Source organism: Dipodomys spectabilis, unplaced genomic scaffold, assembly GCF_019054845.1.
Source record: "Dipodomys spectabilis isolate Male_0828 unplaced genomic scaffold, ASM1905484v1 ptg000118l, whole genome shotgun sequence".
Taxonomy (NCBI): Eukaryota; Metazoa; Chordata; class Mammalia; order Rodentia; family Heteromyidae; genus Dipodomys; species Dipodomys spectabilis.
In genome coordinates, this window is record NW_024870795.1 from 6,680,608 (window position 1) to 6,696,759 (window position 16,152).

Below are 16,152 nucleotides of genomic sequence, written 5' to 3' on the forward strand. Positions count from 1 at the left end.
ATATTTACAGGGGAAAAAATACAGGGAAAAACCCCAAACAAACCACCAAAACAAAATAAAACCACCACCAACTCCAAGAACAACAATTGAGATTAAATATTTTAATAATGCACATCTTTGGGGGATTAGGATGAGGAGTAGACTGCATTTGATTTTCAAACCACAGGATGAGGTGAAACTGCAATTAGTACCGTACAAGCGGTTGATTAACACCGAGAGCCAACGGCAGAGCCAGACAGCAGCAATCGGGAAGGTCGGCACAGCAGCAAGCCTCGCCAACCCCTCCAGAACAGGCTGTCAGTCAATCCTGGCCAGGAGGGCGGGGCTTGCTCGGCCCTGGCAACCAGGTCCTGCCAGGGAACTCAGGTGGTTGGAGGCCTGGTAAGGGCAACCGGAGGAAACACAGTAGGAAGCAGTCGGGGCCTATGCCATCCACTGAGGGGGGCGTCTAGAGTAGGGGGGCTTTTTAGTATCTGTCATCCCTCTTGAAGGGGCTGTCACCTCTGTAGTATCCTTCTCCCGCAACATAGGGGTGCTCTCTATACAGCTCCCCTTTTCTCTTAAGATCCCTCGATTCTCGGTGGGGGGATCTGATGAGGGAGGGTTTCTTTCCCAAGTGCTCCCTCCCCCTTCTCAGGGCGGTAACCGGGTTCCAGTTCAACAAAGCCTCACCCTTGGCCCAAGCCCGCCCGCGGCGCCGCTAGCGGGAAGCTCCATGGCAACCGGAAACATCACAACTCCATAGAGATATCGCGAGAAGTCGCGGTTGCCCCCGTGGTCCAGGAGGGGCGGAGCGAAGGCGGGAACGGGAACGCCGCGGGGTGGAGCCCGAGCGCTTCCGACGTCCGGAGTCTCTTCAGGCGGCGCCCCCGCGTGACTCGGCTTTACATAATCGCGGCCTCGAGCGTAACTGTGGTGTACTCCGGTCTAGACCGAATCGAGTCGGCCGAGGCTCCTCGTCCCGCCCCTCCTGGCTTGATCGACGTCGGACAGAACCAGTGGACGGGCCTCCAGCGTCGTCGTCGTGCCCGCCCGGGTTCGCCCCGGCCCGCTCGCCTCGGCTCGCCGCTTGTCGCCGCCGCCGCCCCCAGATTGTGTCTCCGACTGTCAGCTAAGTCGGCGGGCCGCGCCGGCGGGGCGGCGACCACGGCCCGGGCCGGACATGGCGGCGCTCTACGCCTGCACCAAGTGCCACCAGCGCTTCCCCTTCGAGGCGCTGTCTCAGGGGCAGCAGCTGTGCAAGGTGCGCGGGCTGGGGCGGCGGCCGGGAACTGGGGGCGCCGGCGGCGCGGCCCGGAACTGTCCGTTCTGCGCCGAGGACGCCCGGCAGGGCCCCTCGGGCGGGGTGTGGCCGGCCCGCCTGGCTGCGGCGCCGCACCCGCCGGGCTGGAGGCCTGAGAGGCACGTGGGGGAGCCCCGGGCCCCACGGCCGGCGTGGCACGGTGCTTAGCAACCGCCGGTGGTTCTGGGACCCGGTGAGGTCGGGGGAGGGGACAGCGTGTCCCTTGGTTGCTCCTGACCGGCTACGCGGGGGAATCCGCTGCGGTTGCCCTGGTTGCAGACCAAGGGACCCCCACACGAGCACCCCTTGCCCCGCGTGGGACTTAATTCCGAAGTTGGGTACTGCCTGGGGGGAGTGCCTCAAACATGAACAATTCACAGGCACTTTTCAGCTCGTCTCAATCGGAGGTGGCAAAGCTTTATTTAAAGAAGAATTTTACGCACATGTATCTCTACAGGCATACCAGTCAGCACATGAATCAAGCAGATGATTTTGTAGCATCCAGTCGGCCTTAGGTCTTCACCCGAACTAGTTGTTTACCCCCTTTTCCAACTTGTCTTTTTCACGAAAGTTGCTTCCTCCCACTTTACCTATTTAAGGAAACATAGGTGTTGGAAGGCAACAGTTAAAAGTCACCAAATCTGAGATGTCCTCAGATAATCCAGCTCCTGATTGTCATTGTTGGCCTTGAGCAGCCATGACTTTCCTTATGCCATTCTTGCTTACCACAAATGAGTGATCTTTTGGACCTTACAAAAATTGTATATAATTGTTTAAAATATGTGTGTATGTTAAATTTCATATAAAATTTGATAGAAAAGAATTTAATTTAGCACTTTTATTTCACAAGTAAACTTGTACAATATCACACAGTGGCAGAACCAGAATTAGAGAATCAAGAGCTTCCAACTCCCAGTCTGGTCTTATTCATACATATATGTTTGTTTTACAACTCATGACTAGTTCCCTACAAATTCTTCTGCCCACAACAACGGCTGGGCAATGATGCAGATATAGAGATGGAGAATAAGGCCCAGAAAGTTAAGTGACTCATTCAAGCATAGTTACTATGCTGGTATTACCAGTACCCAGGTTGTCTGTTTCTTAGGGAAGGCTTTTTCATTTGTGAGTTCCTTTAAAAAATTATATCATTTCATTTCAGGAATGTCGGATTGCGCACCCTGTTGTGAAGTGTACCTACTGCAGGACTGAGTACCAGCAAGAGAGGTAGAGTTTTGGTTCAACATGAAAGCTGTTAATAGGCTTTTCCTTTGAGCTGTGATGCATTTCATGTAGGGATGTGTCATCAATTGCATTGTAATAAACACATAGGCAATTACAGTATGTATACACATTATGTAGTTTCCTGTTTATATTGAAAAATATATAGTCCACATATCACTCTAGATAAAACCTATTGATTGCCTTTTTTGGGGGTGCTGGTCCTAGGGCCTGAGCTCAGGGCCAAAGGTGCTTTCTCTTAGCTCTTTTGCTTAAGGCTGGCACTCTACCACTTGAGCCACTGCTCTATTTCTTGGTTAATTGGAGATAAAGAGTCTCAGGACTGGGGCTGGGAAGGTGGCTCAGTGGTAGAACGCTTGCCTTGCATGCATGAGGCCCTGGGTTTGATTCCTCATCACCATATAAGCAGAAAAAGCTGGAAGTGGGCACTTGGCTCAAGTGGTAGAGTACTAGACTTGAGCTGAAGAGCTGAGGGACAGCGCCCAGGCCCAGAGTTCAATCCTCATGACCTGCAAAAAAAAAAAAAAAAAGTCTTAGGACTTTACTGCCCTGGATAACTTTGAACAACAGTCCTCAGATCTCAGCCTCCTGAATAGCTAGAATTACAAGAGTGAGCCACTAGCACCTGGATACACCTTTTTTTTTTCTTCCTTCTTTTGCTGATACTATACCTTGAACACAGGGCCTTGTGTACTCACTAAGCTTTTACCACTCTTGTCTGTGACTTCAGGCTTTTTGCTGGTTAATTGGAAATAAGAGTTTTTTGGATATGTCTGAGCTGGCTTTGAGTCACAATTTTCAGATCAACCTCCTGAGTAGTTAGGATAGATGTGAGCCACCAGTGTCTGGCAGATTACGTACATTTTTACTTTTTATTATTTTAATGCTGGAGATTGAATATGGAGCCTCATGCATGCTTAAACATATGCTCTAATACTGGAACTATAATTCCCTATTGCTTAAATTGTTTCCATTTCCTGGAGTTTATTTCGGTTATTTTATATGATCAGAGACACTTAGGCATTGTGCCTTTGTGTTCCTCCTTTCCTAAGAGGAATATTTTAAAAATATATATCTATAGAGAGAGAGAGAGACAGAAAGAGAGAGAGGAGGAGAGGGGAGAGAGGGCTGGGAAGGTGGCTCAGTGGTAGAGTGCTTGCCTTGCATGTATGAGGCCCTCGGTTCAATTCCTCAGCACCACATAAGCAGAAAAAGCTGGAAGTGCACTGTGGCCCAAGTGGTAGAGCACTAGCCTTGAGCTGAAGAGCTGAGGGACAGGGCCTAGGCCCAAAGTTCAGGTCCCATGACCAACCAAAAAAAAAAAAGATATTTATAGATCGTGGGACTTGAACTCTTGGCCTGGGCGCGTCCCTCAGCTTTTCAGTTAAGGCTAGCGCTCTACTACTTGAGCTACAGTGCAACTTCCAGTTCTCTGGTGGTTTATTGGAGATGAGAGTCTCATGGACTTTCCTGCCCAGGCTGGCTTTGAACTGCAACCCTCAGATCTCAGCCTGCTGAGTAGCTAGGATTACAGCCATGAGCTACTGGTGCCTGGTTAAATTTTTAAAGGTATTTATTTTTTCAGACTTGGTGATTTTTTTTTTTTTGGGTCCGGTGGGGCCTGAACTCTGGGCCTGAGAGCTGTCCTTCAGCTTTTCAGCTCAAGGCTAGCACTCTACCACTTGAGCCACAGTGCCACTTCCAGCTTTTTCCTTTCTGCTTATGTGGTGCTGAGGAATCGAACCCAGAGCCTCATGCATGCAAAGCAAGCTCTTTACCACTGAACCACCTTCCCAGCCCCAAACTTGGTGATTTTTTTTTTTTGCTGGTTGTGGAGCTTGAACTCTGGGCCTGGGCACTGTCCTGAGCTCTTCAGCTCAAGGCTATCACTCTACCACTTGAGCCATAGCACCCACTTCCATCTTTTTCTGTGTATGTGGTGCTGAGGAATCAAACCCAGGGCCTCATGCATGCAAGGCAAGCACTCTACCCCTGAGCCACCTTCCCAGCCCCAAACTTGGTGATTTTTATATTGTAGTTGTGTTATCTTTTTTTCTGGGAGTGGGACTTAAACTCAGATCTTTTTGACTCTTAAGAAGCCAATCCCATGGGCTGGGAAGATGGCTCAGTGGTAGAGCGCTTGCCTTGCATGCCTGAGGTCCTGGGTTCGATTCCTCAGCACCACATAAGCAAAAAGAAAAAAGCCGGAAGTGGCGTTGTGGCTCAAGTGGTAGAGCGCTAGCCTTGAGCTGAAGAGCTGAGGGATAGCGCCCAGGCCCAGAGTTCAGGCCCCACGACTGGACCCAAAAAAAAAAAAAAAAAAGAAGAAGCCAATCCCACAGCAGTAAAATATTAGCTTCTTGCTCTAATATGCATAAATACAGAGCTTAAACAATGCAGAGATTAAAGATGATACTTTTTGGAAATGTGACAATCTTGATAAAAAGGTTTAAGAGTAGCCACATTTGAAACATACTTGCCTTTAAGGCTCATTATGTGACTTACTCTTTTTATTTATTTTTATTTTTTTTAATAGGTTCTCCTTGTATATAGCCCAAGCTGATCTCAAACTCACCATCCTCCTTCCTGTCCCTCATGAGTGCTGGGATTACAGAAGTGTTCTACCATGCCTGACTAGAAAATCAGATTTTGTGTGTTTTTGTTTCGTGGTGATAGGGATTGAACTCAGGGCCATTGGATATGCTAAGCAAAGGCTCTTTTTAAAAGTGTCAGAAAATTGTCCTAGAAAATTTTTGTTTGAGCCGGGTGTCAGTGGCTCACGCCTGTAATCCTAGCTATTTAGGAGGCTGAGATCTGAGGATCACGGTTCAAAGCCAGCCTGGGCAAGAAAGTCTGTGAGACCTTATTTCCAATTAACCACCAGAAAACTGGAAGTGGCATTGTGGCTCAAGTGGTAGAGCCCTAGCCTTGAGCTGAAGAGCTTAGGGACAGTGCCCAGACCCAGAGTTTAAGACCCACAACCGACAAAAAAAAGAAAAAGAAAATACTTTGTTTGAATACTGCTTTTAAATGTTTTCTACTCTGAGGTGTTTTGTGTGTGTGTGTGTGTGTTGGTTGTTTGGTTGTACCAGGGCTTGACATCAGGGCTTTGTGCTTGCTTAATTGGTCAGCACTCTACCACTTGAACTATACCTCCAGCCCAGCCTTTTGCTGGTTAGTTGGAGATTGAGTCTGTTGGACTTTTCTACCCAGGGTGGCAGAACCTCAGACTATATCCTCTTGAGTAGTGCTTGCCTTGCATGCATGAGGCCCTGGGTTTGATTTCTCAGCATCACATAAGCAGAAAAAGCCAGAAGAAGTGCTGAGTGGTAGAGTGGCTCAAGTGGTAGAGCATTTGCCTTGAGCTGAAGAGCTCAGGGACAGCACCCAGGCCCAGAGATCAGGCTCCAGGACAGATTAAAAAAAAAACAAAACAAAAAAAGTATCTTTATAGCTGGTAATTTTTCATAGGATACTTCATAAATGTCAAAATCAGAAATATTTCATTCTCTTTCTGGGCAACAATGGTTCATACCTATAATCCTATCCTACTCTAAAGGCTGAGATCTGGAAGATCTTGGTTTGAGGCTAGCCCTGTCAGAAAAATTTTATCTTTTAGATAAGCAGCAAAAAGCATGGCTGGAGGTATGGCTCAGGCGGTACAGCATCAGCCAAGCAAGCATCAGGCCCTGAGTTTAAATCCCAGTACCACTTTAATAAAAAGCAAAAAGAAATAACTCACTCTCCCTTTTGTTGAAGTCATGAAACTAATAAGCACATAATTAAAAAAATTCTTCGTAGATACTTGAAATTCAGACAACCAAGTGTCCAGACTGTATTTTGCCTTGCTTTAACAGTGACCTCAGTTCTTTGGTTTTAGGAAGAATCAATTTTCAGAGGTCCTAAGAAAAGCCTTGTGTGTCTTTTCTTAACAGTAAAACAAACACGATATGCAAGAAATGTGCTCAGAATGTGCAGCTTTATGGAACGGTAAGTAGGATTTCTCTGATCCTCACAGTGAGTACTTAGGTCTGTTGAAACTTTTATCTTCTCTGGGCTATCAGAACATTTTCATTAGAAGAACTGGTTATGTTAATGTTATTAGTGTTTCAGAGTTTGAATTTACTTGATACCAACAACTGTGGAGTTTCTGTGTGTGACTACAAAGTAACTACCAGAAAAATCATTTTTCTTGGGGCTGGGAAGGTGGCTCAGTGGTAGAGCGCTTGCCTTGCATGCCTGAGGCCCTGGGTTCGATTCCTCAGCACCACATAAGAAAAAAGCCGGAAGTGGTGCTGTGGCTCAAATGGTAGAGTGCTAGCCTTGAGCTGAAGAGCTGAGGGACAGCGCCTAGGCCCAGATGGGTTCAGGCCCCACGACCGGACCAAAAATAAATAAATAAATAATTTTTCTTGTGTGGCTTTGGAGACTGGCTTAGATGGGGGGAAAGATGGATCCAGAGAGTTGACTTCTTGGGTTAGTAACAGTTGACAATTGTCCCTCTCTTTTTTTCAGTCTTTTTTTTTTTTTTTGGGTCCGGTCGTGGGGCCTGAACTCTGGGTCTGGGCACTGTCCCTCTGCTCTTCAGCTCAAGGCTAGCGCTCTACCACTTGAGCCAAAACGCCACTTCCGGCTTTTTTCTTTTTGCTTATGTGGTGCTGAGGAATCGAACCCAGGGCCTCAGGCATGCAAGGCAAGTGCTCTACCACTGAGCCACCTTCCCAGCCCTTTATTGTCTTTTTATCACTGTCTTTAAGTAGTTGTATAGAAGAGTTGCCTTTTTTTTTTTTTTCTTTCTTTTTGTTGTTGTTGGTCCTGGGGCTTGAACTCAGGGGTGCTGTCCCTGAGTTTCTTTTGCTCAAGGCTAGTACATCTGAGACACAACTCCACTAGTAGCTTTTTTGGTAGTTTGGTGGAGATAAAATGTCTCACAGACTTTCCTGCCCAGGCAGGCTTTGAACAATGATCCTCAGATCTCAGCCACCTGAATAGCTAGGATTATAGACATGAGCCACTGGTGCCTGGCTTCAGCAATTGCCATTTAACAAAGCCATTTGTGAGCATAACATCTCTCTTGTTTTTTTTGGTTCCGGTCCTGGGCCTGAACTGTGGGCCTGGGTGCTGTCCCTCAGCTCTTCAGCTCAAAGCTAGCGCTCTACCACTTGAGCCACAGTGCCACTTCCGGCTTTTTTTTCCCTGCTTATGTGGTGCTGAGGAATCGAACCCAGGGCCTCATGCATGCAAGGCAAGAGCGCTACCACTGAGCCACCTTCCCAGCCTGCATAACATCTCTTGATCGTTCTCATTGGACAACTTTTTTTTTGTACCAATCCTGGCACTTGAACTCAGTGCCTGAATATTGTCCCTGAGCTTTTTTTGTTCTAGGCCAGTGTTCAACCACTTTTGAGCCACCGCCCCACTTCTGGCTTTTTAATGGTAATTTGGAGATAATTGGGCCACTTGGGCTAGCTTTGACCTGTGATCCTCAGGTCTCAGCCTCATGAGTAGGATTACAGGTGCGAGCCACCAGCGTCACGTGCAACAGTTCTCTTAATTTTAGGTCTAGTGATTTGAAAGCACCTGCTTATTTCTCCATAGCTCAGGTGCTGTTGAATTTCTCAGAAAAGTCTCATCGTACACACCAAGGCCTTTTGTTATTTGTTCATTTATTTATTTAAAAATCAGTAGTCCTTTTCAGAAAAGCACATTTTTTAGTGTTAAGAATTGGGCTCCAGGGCTGGGAAGGTGGCTCAGTGGTAGATCGCTTGCCTTGCATGCTCGAGGCCCTGGGTTCGATTCCTCAGCACCACATAAGCAAAAAGAAAAAAGCCGGAAGTGGCGCTGTGGCTCAAGTGGTAGAGCACTAGCCTTGAGCTGAAGAGCTGAGGGACAGCGCCCAGGCCCAGAGTTCAGGCCCCACGACCGGACCCAAAAAAAAAAACAAAAAAAAAACAGAATTGGGCTCCATTTGATCAATACAGAAACAAATTCATGATATTGGGAATACAGGAATACATTTTTTTCTTTGACTCATAAACTAGAAGGAATTACTGCTTTAAAGAATATTTTATAACATACTCCATTCTTCTTTTCTTCTCCTTTAAGCCCAAACCTTGTCAGTACTGCAACATAATTGCAGCATTTATTGGCAATAAATGCCAGCGCTGCACAAATTCAGAGAAGAAGTATGGACCACCATATTCTTGTGAACAGTGCAAGCAGCAGTGTGCGTTTGACAGGAAAGACGATAGAAAGAAGGTAAGGCTCTACATCTTTCTTGTTTTTCCTTTATGTGTGTGGGGGGTGGGAGGGGATGATGGGAAGGGGTTCTGAGATTTGAACTAGGTTTGAACTCAGGGCCTAGGTTCTGTCCCTGAGCTTTTGTCTCAAGATTATCACTTAGCCACAGCCCCACTTCTGTTTTGTTTTGTTTTTTGGCAGTTAATTGGAAATAAGAGTCTCACAGACTTTACTGTCTGGGGTGTCTGAGATCCTCAGATCTCATCCTCCTGAATAGCAAGGATTATAGGTGTGAGCCACTGGTGCCCAGCTTGTTTTTCCTTTTTAGATTATTTTTTAGATAGACTCTTGAGCTTTTCCTTGAGCTGGCCTGAATCACTATCTACTGCCACCCATCAAGCTAAAAACCACAGGTATGTACCACCATACCCAGCTTATTTGTTGAGCTGGGGGTCTCAATAACCTTTTGCTCATGGTAGCCTTAAATCACATAATCTTTCTAATCCAATCTTAGGGAAGAAATTAAGAGATGCTATTCTAGTAAATAAACTTTTAGGACTAGGAGCATTGCTGAAGTTTTAAGAAGGGACAAGATCTTGCGTTTAATCCCCAGTACTTAAAAAAACAACCAGAAAACACCTTAAGTAGAAGTAATCTTCTGAAAATTAAACTATCAAAAGCAAACTGTCAGCCAGGCATATAAAAAATTATCAGGCTGGGAATGTGGCTTTGTGGTAGAGTGCTTGCCTAGCATGCATGAAGCTCTAGGTTTAATTCCTCAGTACCACATAAACAGAAAAAGCCAGAAGCTGTGCTGTGGCTTTGAGCTAGAGTGGTAGAGTGCTAGCCTTAAGCAAAAGAAGCTCAGGGACAGTGCCCAGGCCCAGAATTTAAGCCCCAGGACTGGCAAAACAAAACAAACAAAAATTATCAGCCAACCTCATGAGGATCTCAGTTGAGAGCCAGCCTAGGCAGGAAAGTCCGTGAGATTGATATATGCAGTTAAACATTAAAAAGCCAGAAATGGAGCTCTAGCTCAAGAAGTAGCATGCTAGCCCTGTGCCTAGTCCCTAAGTTCAAACCCCAAGGACCAACACAAAAAAAACCCTATCATAGGTAGTACTGATTATCACCTATCAGATTTTATACTAACGAATTCATAAATGGAAACTCAATTTAAAAAGAAAAACATAGCTGGGCGCTGGTGGCTCACGCCTGTAATCCTAGCTACTCAGGAGGCTGAGATCTGAGGATCGTGGTTCAAAGCCAGCCCGGGCAGGAGAGACCGTGAGACTCCTATCTCCAATAAACCACCAGAAAACCGGAAGTGGCGCCGTAGCTCAAGTGGTAGAGCGCTCACCTTGAGCTGAAGAGCTGAGGGACAGCGCCCAGGCCCAGAGTTCAAGCCCCACGACCGACAAAAAAAAAAAAAAAGAAAAAAATATTTTTTGTGCAGGTCCTGGGGTGAATTCAGGGTCTAGATACTATCCCTGAATTTTTTTGCTCAAGTCTAGTACTCTATCCCTTGAGTCACAGCTCCGTTTAGCTTTTTGGTAGTTAATTGGACATAAAGGTCTAAGAGACTTTTCTGCCTGGGCTGGTTTCAAACCTGAGCTGGCTTTGATCTGTCATCCTCAAATCTGAATAGCTAGGATTATAGGCATGAGCCACGGTGCCCAGTCTTGCGTCTTGAACTCAGGGACTAGGCACTGTGCCTGAGCTTCTTTTGCTCAAGTCTAACATTCTACCACTTGAGCCATGGGCCACTTCTGGCTTCTTCTGTTTATATGGTACTGAGGAATCAAACTCAGCTTCATGCGTGCTAGTCAAGCACTCTATCACTAAGCCACATTCCCAACCCTCAGTCAACTTTTTTTTTTTTTTTTTGTCCGGTTGTGGGGCCTGAGTGGTGTCCCTCAGCTCTTCAGCTCAAGGCTAGCATTCTACCACTTGAGCCACAGCGCCACTTCTGGCTTTTTTTTTTCTGCTTATGTGGTGCTGAGGAATCGAACCCAGGGCCTCAAGCATGTAAGGCGAGCACTCTACCACTGAGCCAATCTTCTGAGCCCTCAGTTAACTTTTTTAATAACACCAAAGTCTGATTACCCCATTTATAGATAAAGAGACTAAGGAATTGGTAGATTAACTTGCTCAAAATCACCCAGGAAATAAATGATAGAACCAAGATTTCAACTCATAACATTCTGAGTCTAGATCACCCATTCTTTTTTTTTTTTTTGGGTCGGTTGTGGGGCTTGAACTCTGGGCCTGAGCGCTGTCCCTTCGCTCTTCAGCTCAAGGCTAGCACTCTACCACTTGAGCCACAGCACCACTTCCAGTTTTCTGGCGGTTTATTGGAGATAAGAGTTTCACAGACTTTCCTGCCCAGGCTGACTTTGAACAGTGATCCTTAGATCTCAGCCTCCTGAGCAGCTAGGATTACAGGCATGAGCCACTGGTGCCCGTCTTAGTTCACCCATTCTTTCTTTTCTATCTCATTAAATCTTTCAAAGTCTCTAGAAAATAGCTACTGTTAATCTCACTGGGGGAAAAATTGATTCATGATGAGAAAACTTGTCCAAAATCATTCATCTAGATCCAGGAGTGGTATTAGACTGGGGCCTGGGGACTGCAAAGCTTGAGTGATCTGCTAGATGTGGATAACATACTATTGTAAGTTAGCTCCTGATTACTAATTCAGCTTCTCCAGTATCTTGACTCAGAGTAGGTGCCCTAGTTGGGAGGAAGAGTACTCTGGTCACTGGGAAAATAAACCCTTCCATTGTAAGTTAATGAATTTGGTTAGTACAGCCCTTAACAGCTGAAGTACTGGGGCTGGGAAGGTGGCTCAGTGGTAGAGTGCTTGCCTCACATGCATGAGGCCCTGGGTTCAATTCCTCAGCATCACATAAATAGAAAAAGCTGGAAGTGGTGCTGTGGCTCAAGTGGTAGAGTGCAAGCCTTAAGCTGAAGAGCCGAGGGACAGTGCCCAGGCATAGTGTTCAGGCCCCACGACTGACAAAAAAAAAAAAGCAGAAGTACTGAAAAAGAGCTATATTACTAGTTTTCTCTTCTGTGGTAAATATTTATTGAGCAACTACTACTTGTCTGGCCACTGGAAATACTGCAGAGAACAAGCTTAAAAGATGAGCTCACATTCCCAGGGGAGTGGACAAACATGTAATACACAAGAGAATCTTTTACAGTGTTACCTGTTATGAGAACAAAATAGAGTTTGAATTAACACTATAGTGATTAGAAGCTCTGGAGGGCAAAGATTCTAGGATGAGGGGCCAGCCTTGCAAAGATCCTGAGGCAGGAATGAACTTGGCACAGGGGAAGAACAGGAAGAAGGCAGATAAAACAAAGGGAGGAGAAAGGAAAGATGATTGTAGAAGTTGGCCAGGGCTACATTGAGGGTCACACAGGCAAAAAGTCTGTGTTTTATACTAGATACGATCAGAAAACCTTGGGTTTTTAGGAGAGTAGATACAGTTGGATTTACATTGAAGAAGCCCTGTTAGGCTGCTGTGTTCAACTTTTTAAGGCCCCATGCTAGGAAATGGGGTAATCATCTGGGCAGTGTTTGCAGGAGATGAGAATGGCTTTATGAGGATGGAAGTAGTACAATTAGAGGAAATGGATAGAGAAAGTCACACAGATGGACTTGCTGACAGGTGGGAGTATGGGGAGCAAAAGAAGGTTTTGCTGACAAGACAAGAGGCCAGCTGTGCTAGTGCATGCATAATCCTAGCTACTTAGGAGGTAGAGCTTAGAGGATCACAGTTTGAGGCTAGCCCAGGCAAAAGTTACTGAGATTTTTATCTTAGAAATACCTTGGTGGTATGGTGGCGTGTACTTGTAATCCAAACTACTTGAGAGTTGGAGGGAGGAGGCTTATGATCTGAAGTTAAAGCATGAGACTGTATCTGAAAAACCACCTAAAGCAAAAAGGATTGTGGGGGTATGGTGGAAGTGGTAGTGCCTAGAACGTGTGAAGCCTTAAGTGTGAATCCCTAGTACTGCCCAAAACAAAGCAAAAATGTTTTAGATAATGATATGATTAAGCTATGTTCAAGATAGTACACAAGGGCTGGGGCCCTGTTCAAATATTAAAATACTTGGCTTGAATATTCAAGGCCGATGTTTAATCCCTAGGAAAAAATAAAAGATGGAGCACAATATCCAATATGAAGAATAGGATGTACATAAAGTATCAACACAATCCCCACTCCCCAATCCAAGTAATTTAGCCAGTCCTTCCTCCCCACCATCACTTGGACTGCCTGCAAATGGTTTTACAGTCTTGATTGCTGCAGGAAGGCAAATCTATATTAAAAAATAATTAACCCTGACTAGTGAGGAGTACTATGGAAGAAAAAGGGATGAGGGGCTAATTCGGAGGGTTGTAGAAACCTTGTGCCCTGCTCCCTCGCTCATAGCTGTATCTTTCTAAAGGAATTGGCTTTATCTACTTAAAACTATACCATGCTAGGTCATCAGCAGGGACAGGGTCCTAGCAGCTGCTTGTCTGTTTGTCTTAACTTGGGGCATTCTTTCCAACAAACCATTTTGTGAGACATACAGAAGTTATTAAACAAGTATGGAAGGATTTGGGGATATAAGACTTAAGCTAGGAAGTATAAATTCAAGGGATCTATTGTGCAACATGGTGACTTATTAACTGTATATCATATTCTTTTGTTTGTTGGAATAGGGCTAGGCTGTCCTCAAACTTAGTGTTCTTGTCTCAGCCTCCTATGTGTGTACCACCATTCCCGTTCAATGTATTATTTTTTTTTCTGCCATTATAGTTATGTAGTACTATGCCCAGCTCAATGTATTGTATTCTTGAGAATTATCAGAGAGTAGATATTATTTTCCATCAGTACTCAGGTTTGAACTCTGGGCCTATGCTTGCTAGTCAGGTGGTCTTATCAGTTGAGCCAGATAAGAGTAGATTTTAAATGTTGTTTTTTAATGTGTATATATATGTACATGTATGTATGTATATATGTATATGTATGTGTGTGTGTGTGTATATATATTGTGTGTGTGTGTATATATATATATATATATATATAGTTGTTAAGATACTGTACAGAAGGGTTACAGTTACATGAGCAAGGTAATGAGTCCATTTCTTATCAAGCGTTACCCCCTCCTTTGTTTTTCCCCTACCATCCCTTTCCTCCCCACCTCCCCATCTCCTCCCTCCCCACCCCCAAAGTTGTAAAGTTCATTTTCAACATAGGGTCTTGTACATTAAATTTTCTTAATACACACACACACAAAAGTAAGATGCTGCCTATTTATTTTGTCTTTTCCTTCTGAGTTTTCCTTAATGAGCAAGCACCATGGAGATATTTGTACCTTTTGAAATCCTTATGGGAACTTTGTTCTTATCTGATCGCTAAGTCGGAAAAACAAAAAGATAAATTACTATGTTTGTTTCTTCATTTTCTCCTTTTTTAGTACTACTGGGGTTTGAACTCAGCCTCTGCCTGCTAGGCAAGCACATGTTCAACCCCAAGACTGTATTAAACAGTGTTTGTGTGCCTAAGTCTAGGGCTTTCTGTACATTATGACACTACATCCTTTGAGCAGACCCCATAACTTGGCTGGGGTTACACAGCTCACAAGTGGCCGATCTAGAACCTGAGTTCTCCCAGTGCTCATGTCCTCAGCCACTACCCTCCATTTCCTTCTCTTTACTCTCTCTCTGGTCTTGCAGGTAGATGGGAAATTGCTGTGCTGGCTGTGCACACTTTCATACAAACGTGTCCTGCAGAAGACCAAAGAGCAGAGGAAACACCTGAGCAGCTCTTCTCGTAGCAGCCATCAGGAGAAGGAGCAGTACAGCCGCCTGAGTGGTGGCAGCCACTACAACAGGTGATCCCAGTGCCCGGCTCCCCACACTAGCAGTACTGGAAGATACATCTCATAGAAGCTTCCCTTTTTTCTCTCTAGTTACTAGTTTGTGGGAAGTATCTAGCTTACCCTATTTTATAATTTCTGTATATCCCTTAGGACCAGGGAGATTTCATTGAGGTGTTGGGATTTCCTGGCACTGTATTGGGTCTTAAAGTTCCATGGAACTGCCAGGCACTGGTGGCTCACTCCTATAATCCTTAGGTTCTCAGGAGGCTGAGGTCGAGGATCACAGTTCCAAGCTGGCTCAAGAAGGAAAGTCCATGAGACTCTTTATCTCTAATTAACCACCAAAAACCAGAAGTAGAACTGTAGCTCAAGTGGTAGAATGCTAGCCTTGAGCAAAAAGTTACTTCATTTGTTTTCTCAGCATTAGTGAGGGTATTTCTCCAGGACATTTCCCTTTCCAGGGAGTGCATTTTTTTTGTTGTTGTTTTCATTTGTTTTTTTTTTTTTTGGTCTTGGGACCTGAACTCTGGGCCTGGGTGCTGTCCCTCAGCTCTACAGCTCAAGGCTAGTACTCTACCACTTGAGCTACAGTGCCCACTTGCAGCTTTTTTTGCTTATGTGGTGCTGAGGAATTGAACCCAGGGCTTCATGCATGCAAGGCAAGCGCTGTACCACTGAGCCAACTTCCCAGCCCACTGTGCAATTTTTTATGTGTATTTAGTCAGGAATTTGATAGATGTTCTAGTGCGGAATACTTTGCCAGTGTGGGATCCACTCAGAAGATAACCCTTAGGCTCACATCACATTTAATCCTGGTCCTGCCAAATTCTCTGTGGGAATCTTGGACAATTTTTTTCCCCTTCTGTAAATAGGAAAATAATAATTGTATTACCTCATGGGGCTGTTGTGAAGATAAATTACATAGTACATGCATAGCAATTACTTTTGTAACTGCCACGTAGAAAGTACTCAGCACATTTTAGTTATTTTTTGACATTATTTCCAGTGTGGATTTGTTTATTCAGTAAACATTAAGTGCTTTTATGAGCCAGGGACTCTGCTGGGAATACAGAGATGAATAAAAGAGTCATGCCACTCTCCAAGACTGTGCCGTCTGGTAGAGAAGACAGAATTGCAGTGTAATACAGCAAGCCCCACAGTGGAAATGTGTCAAGATTCAGGCATGAGAGACAGTAGTAATTAACTGCCTGGGAAGTCAGGTAAGGGAGGCTTACAGGAGAGCTGGTGTGTAACTATCTTGGAAGAATTGGAATCATCAAATGAAGACTGGGCAGGGGCACCCTAGCCTGAGGGAATGGCATTTGCATGAGTCTACACAGAACCTGGGAGAATTCTAAGTCCTTTTACACTGCTGGAGCTTGTGATTGGAAGCTGGGGAAAGGGAGGAAAGGGTCCAGACCTGCCCAGCAATGTGAACTTCATCCTGGGGTTAGTGCAAAGCCACTAAAGGGATGGGGTCTGTATGAGGAAAGGACCAAATCTGTATT

General features: G+C 45.1%; 1 protein-coding gene across 2 annotated transcripts in view; it reads left to right on the forward strand.

The window, feature by feature from the left end:
- The first annotated feature begins 905 nt into the window (after positions 1-905).
- The window catches only part of Fam76a (family with sequence similarity 76 member A), a 30,023-nt gene continuing 14,776 nt past the window's right edge, over positions 906-16,152 (forward strand). Inside the window, exons 1-5 of one of the 2 annotated variants that reach the window (XM_042688612.1) lie at positions 906-1,243; positions 2,445-2,509; positions 6,460-6,514; positions 8,630-8,782; positions 14,499-14,656. In XM_042688612.1, coding sequence (XP_042544546.1) covers positions 1,163-1,243; positions 2,445-2,509; positions 6,460-6,514; positions 8,630-8,782; positions 14,499-14,656 — 512 coding nt within the window. In that variant the 5' untranslated portion in view covers positions 906-1,162. The remainder of the gene's footprint in view (positions 1,244-2,444; positions 2,510-6,459; positions 6,515-8,629; positions 8,783-14,498; positions 14,657-16,152) is intronic. The other variant, XM_042688611.1, reaches the window with a different exon arrangement.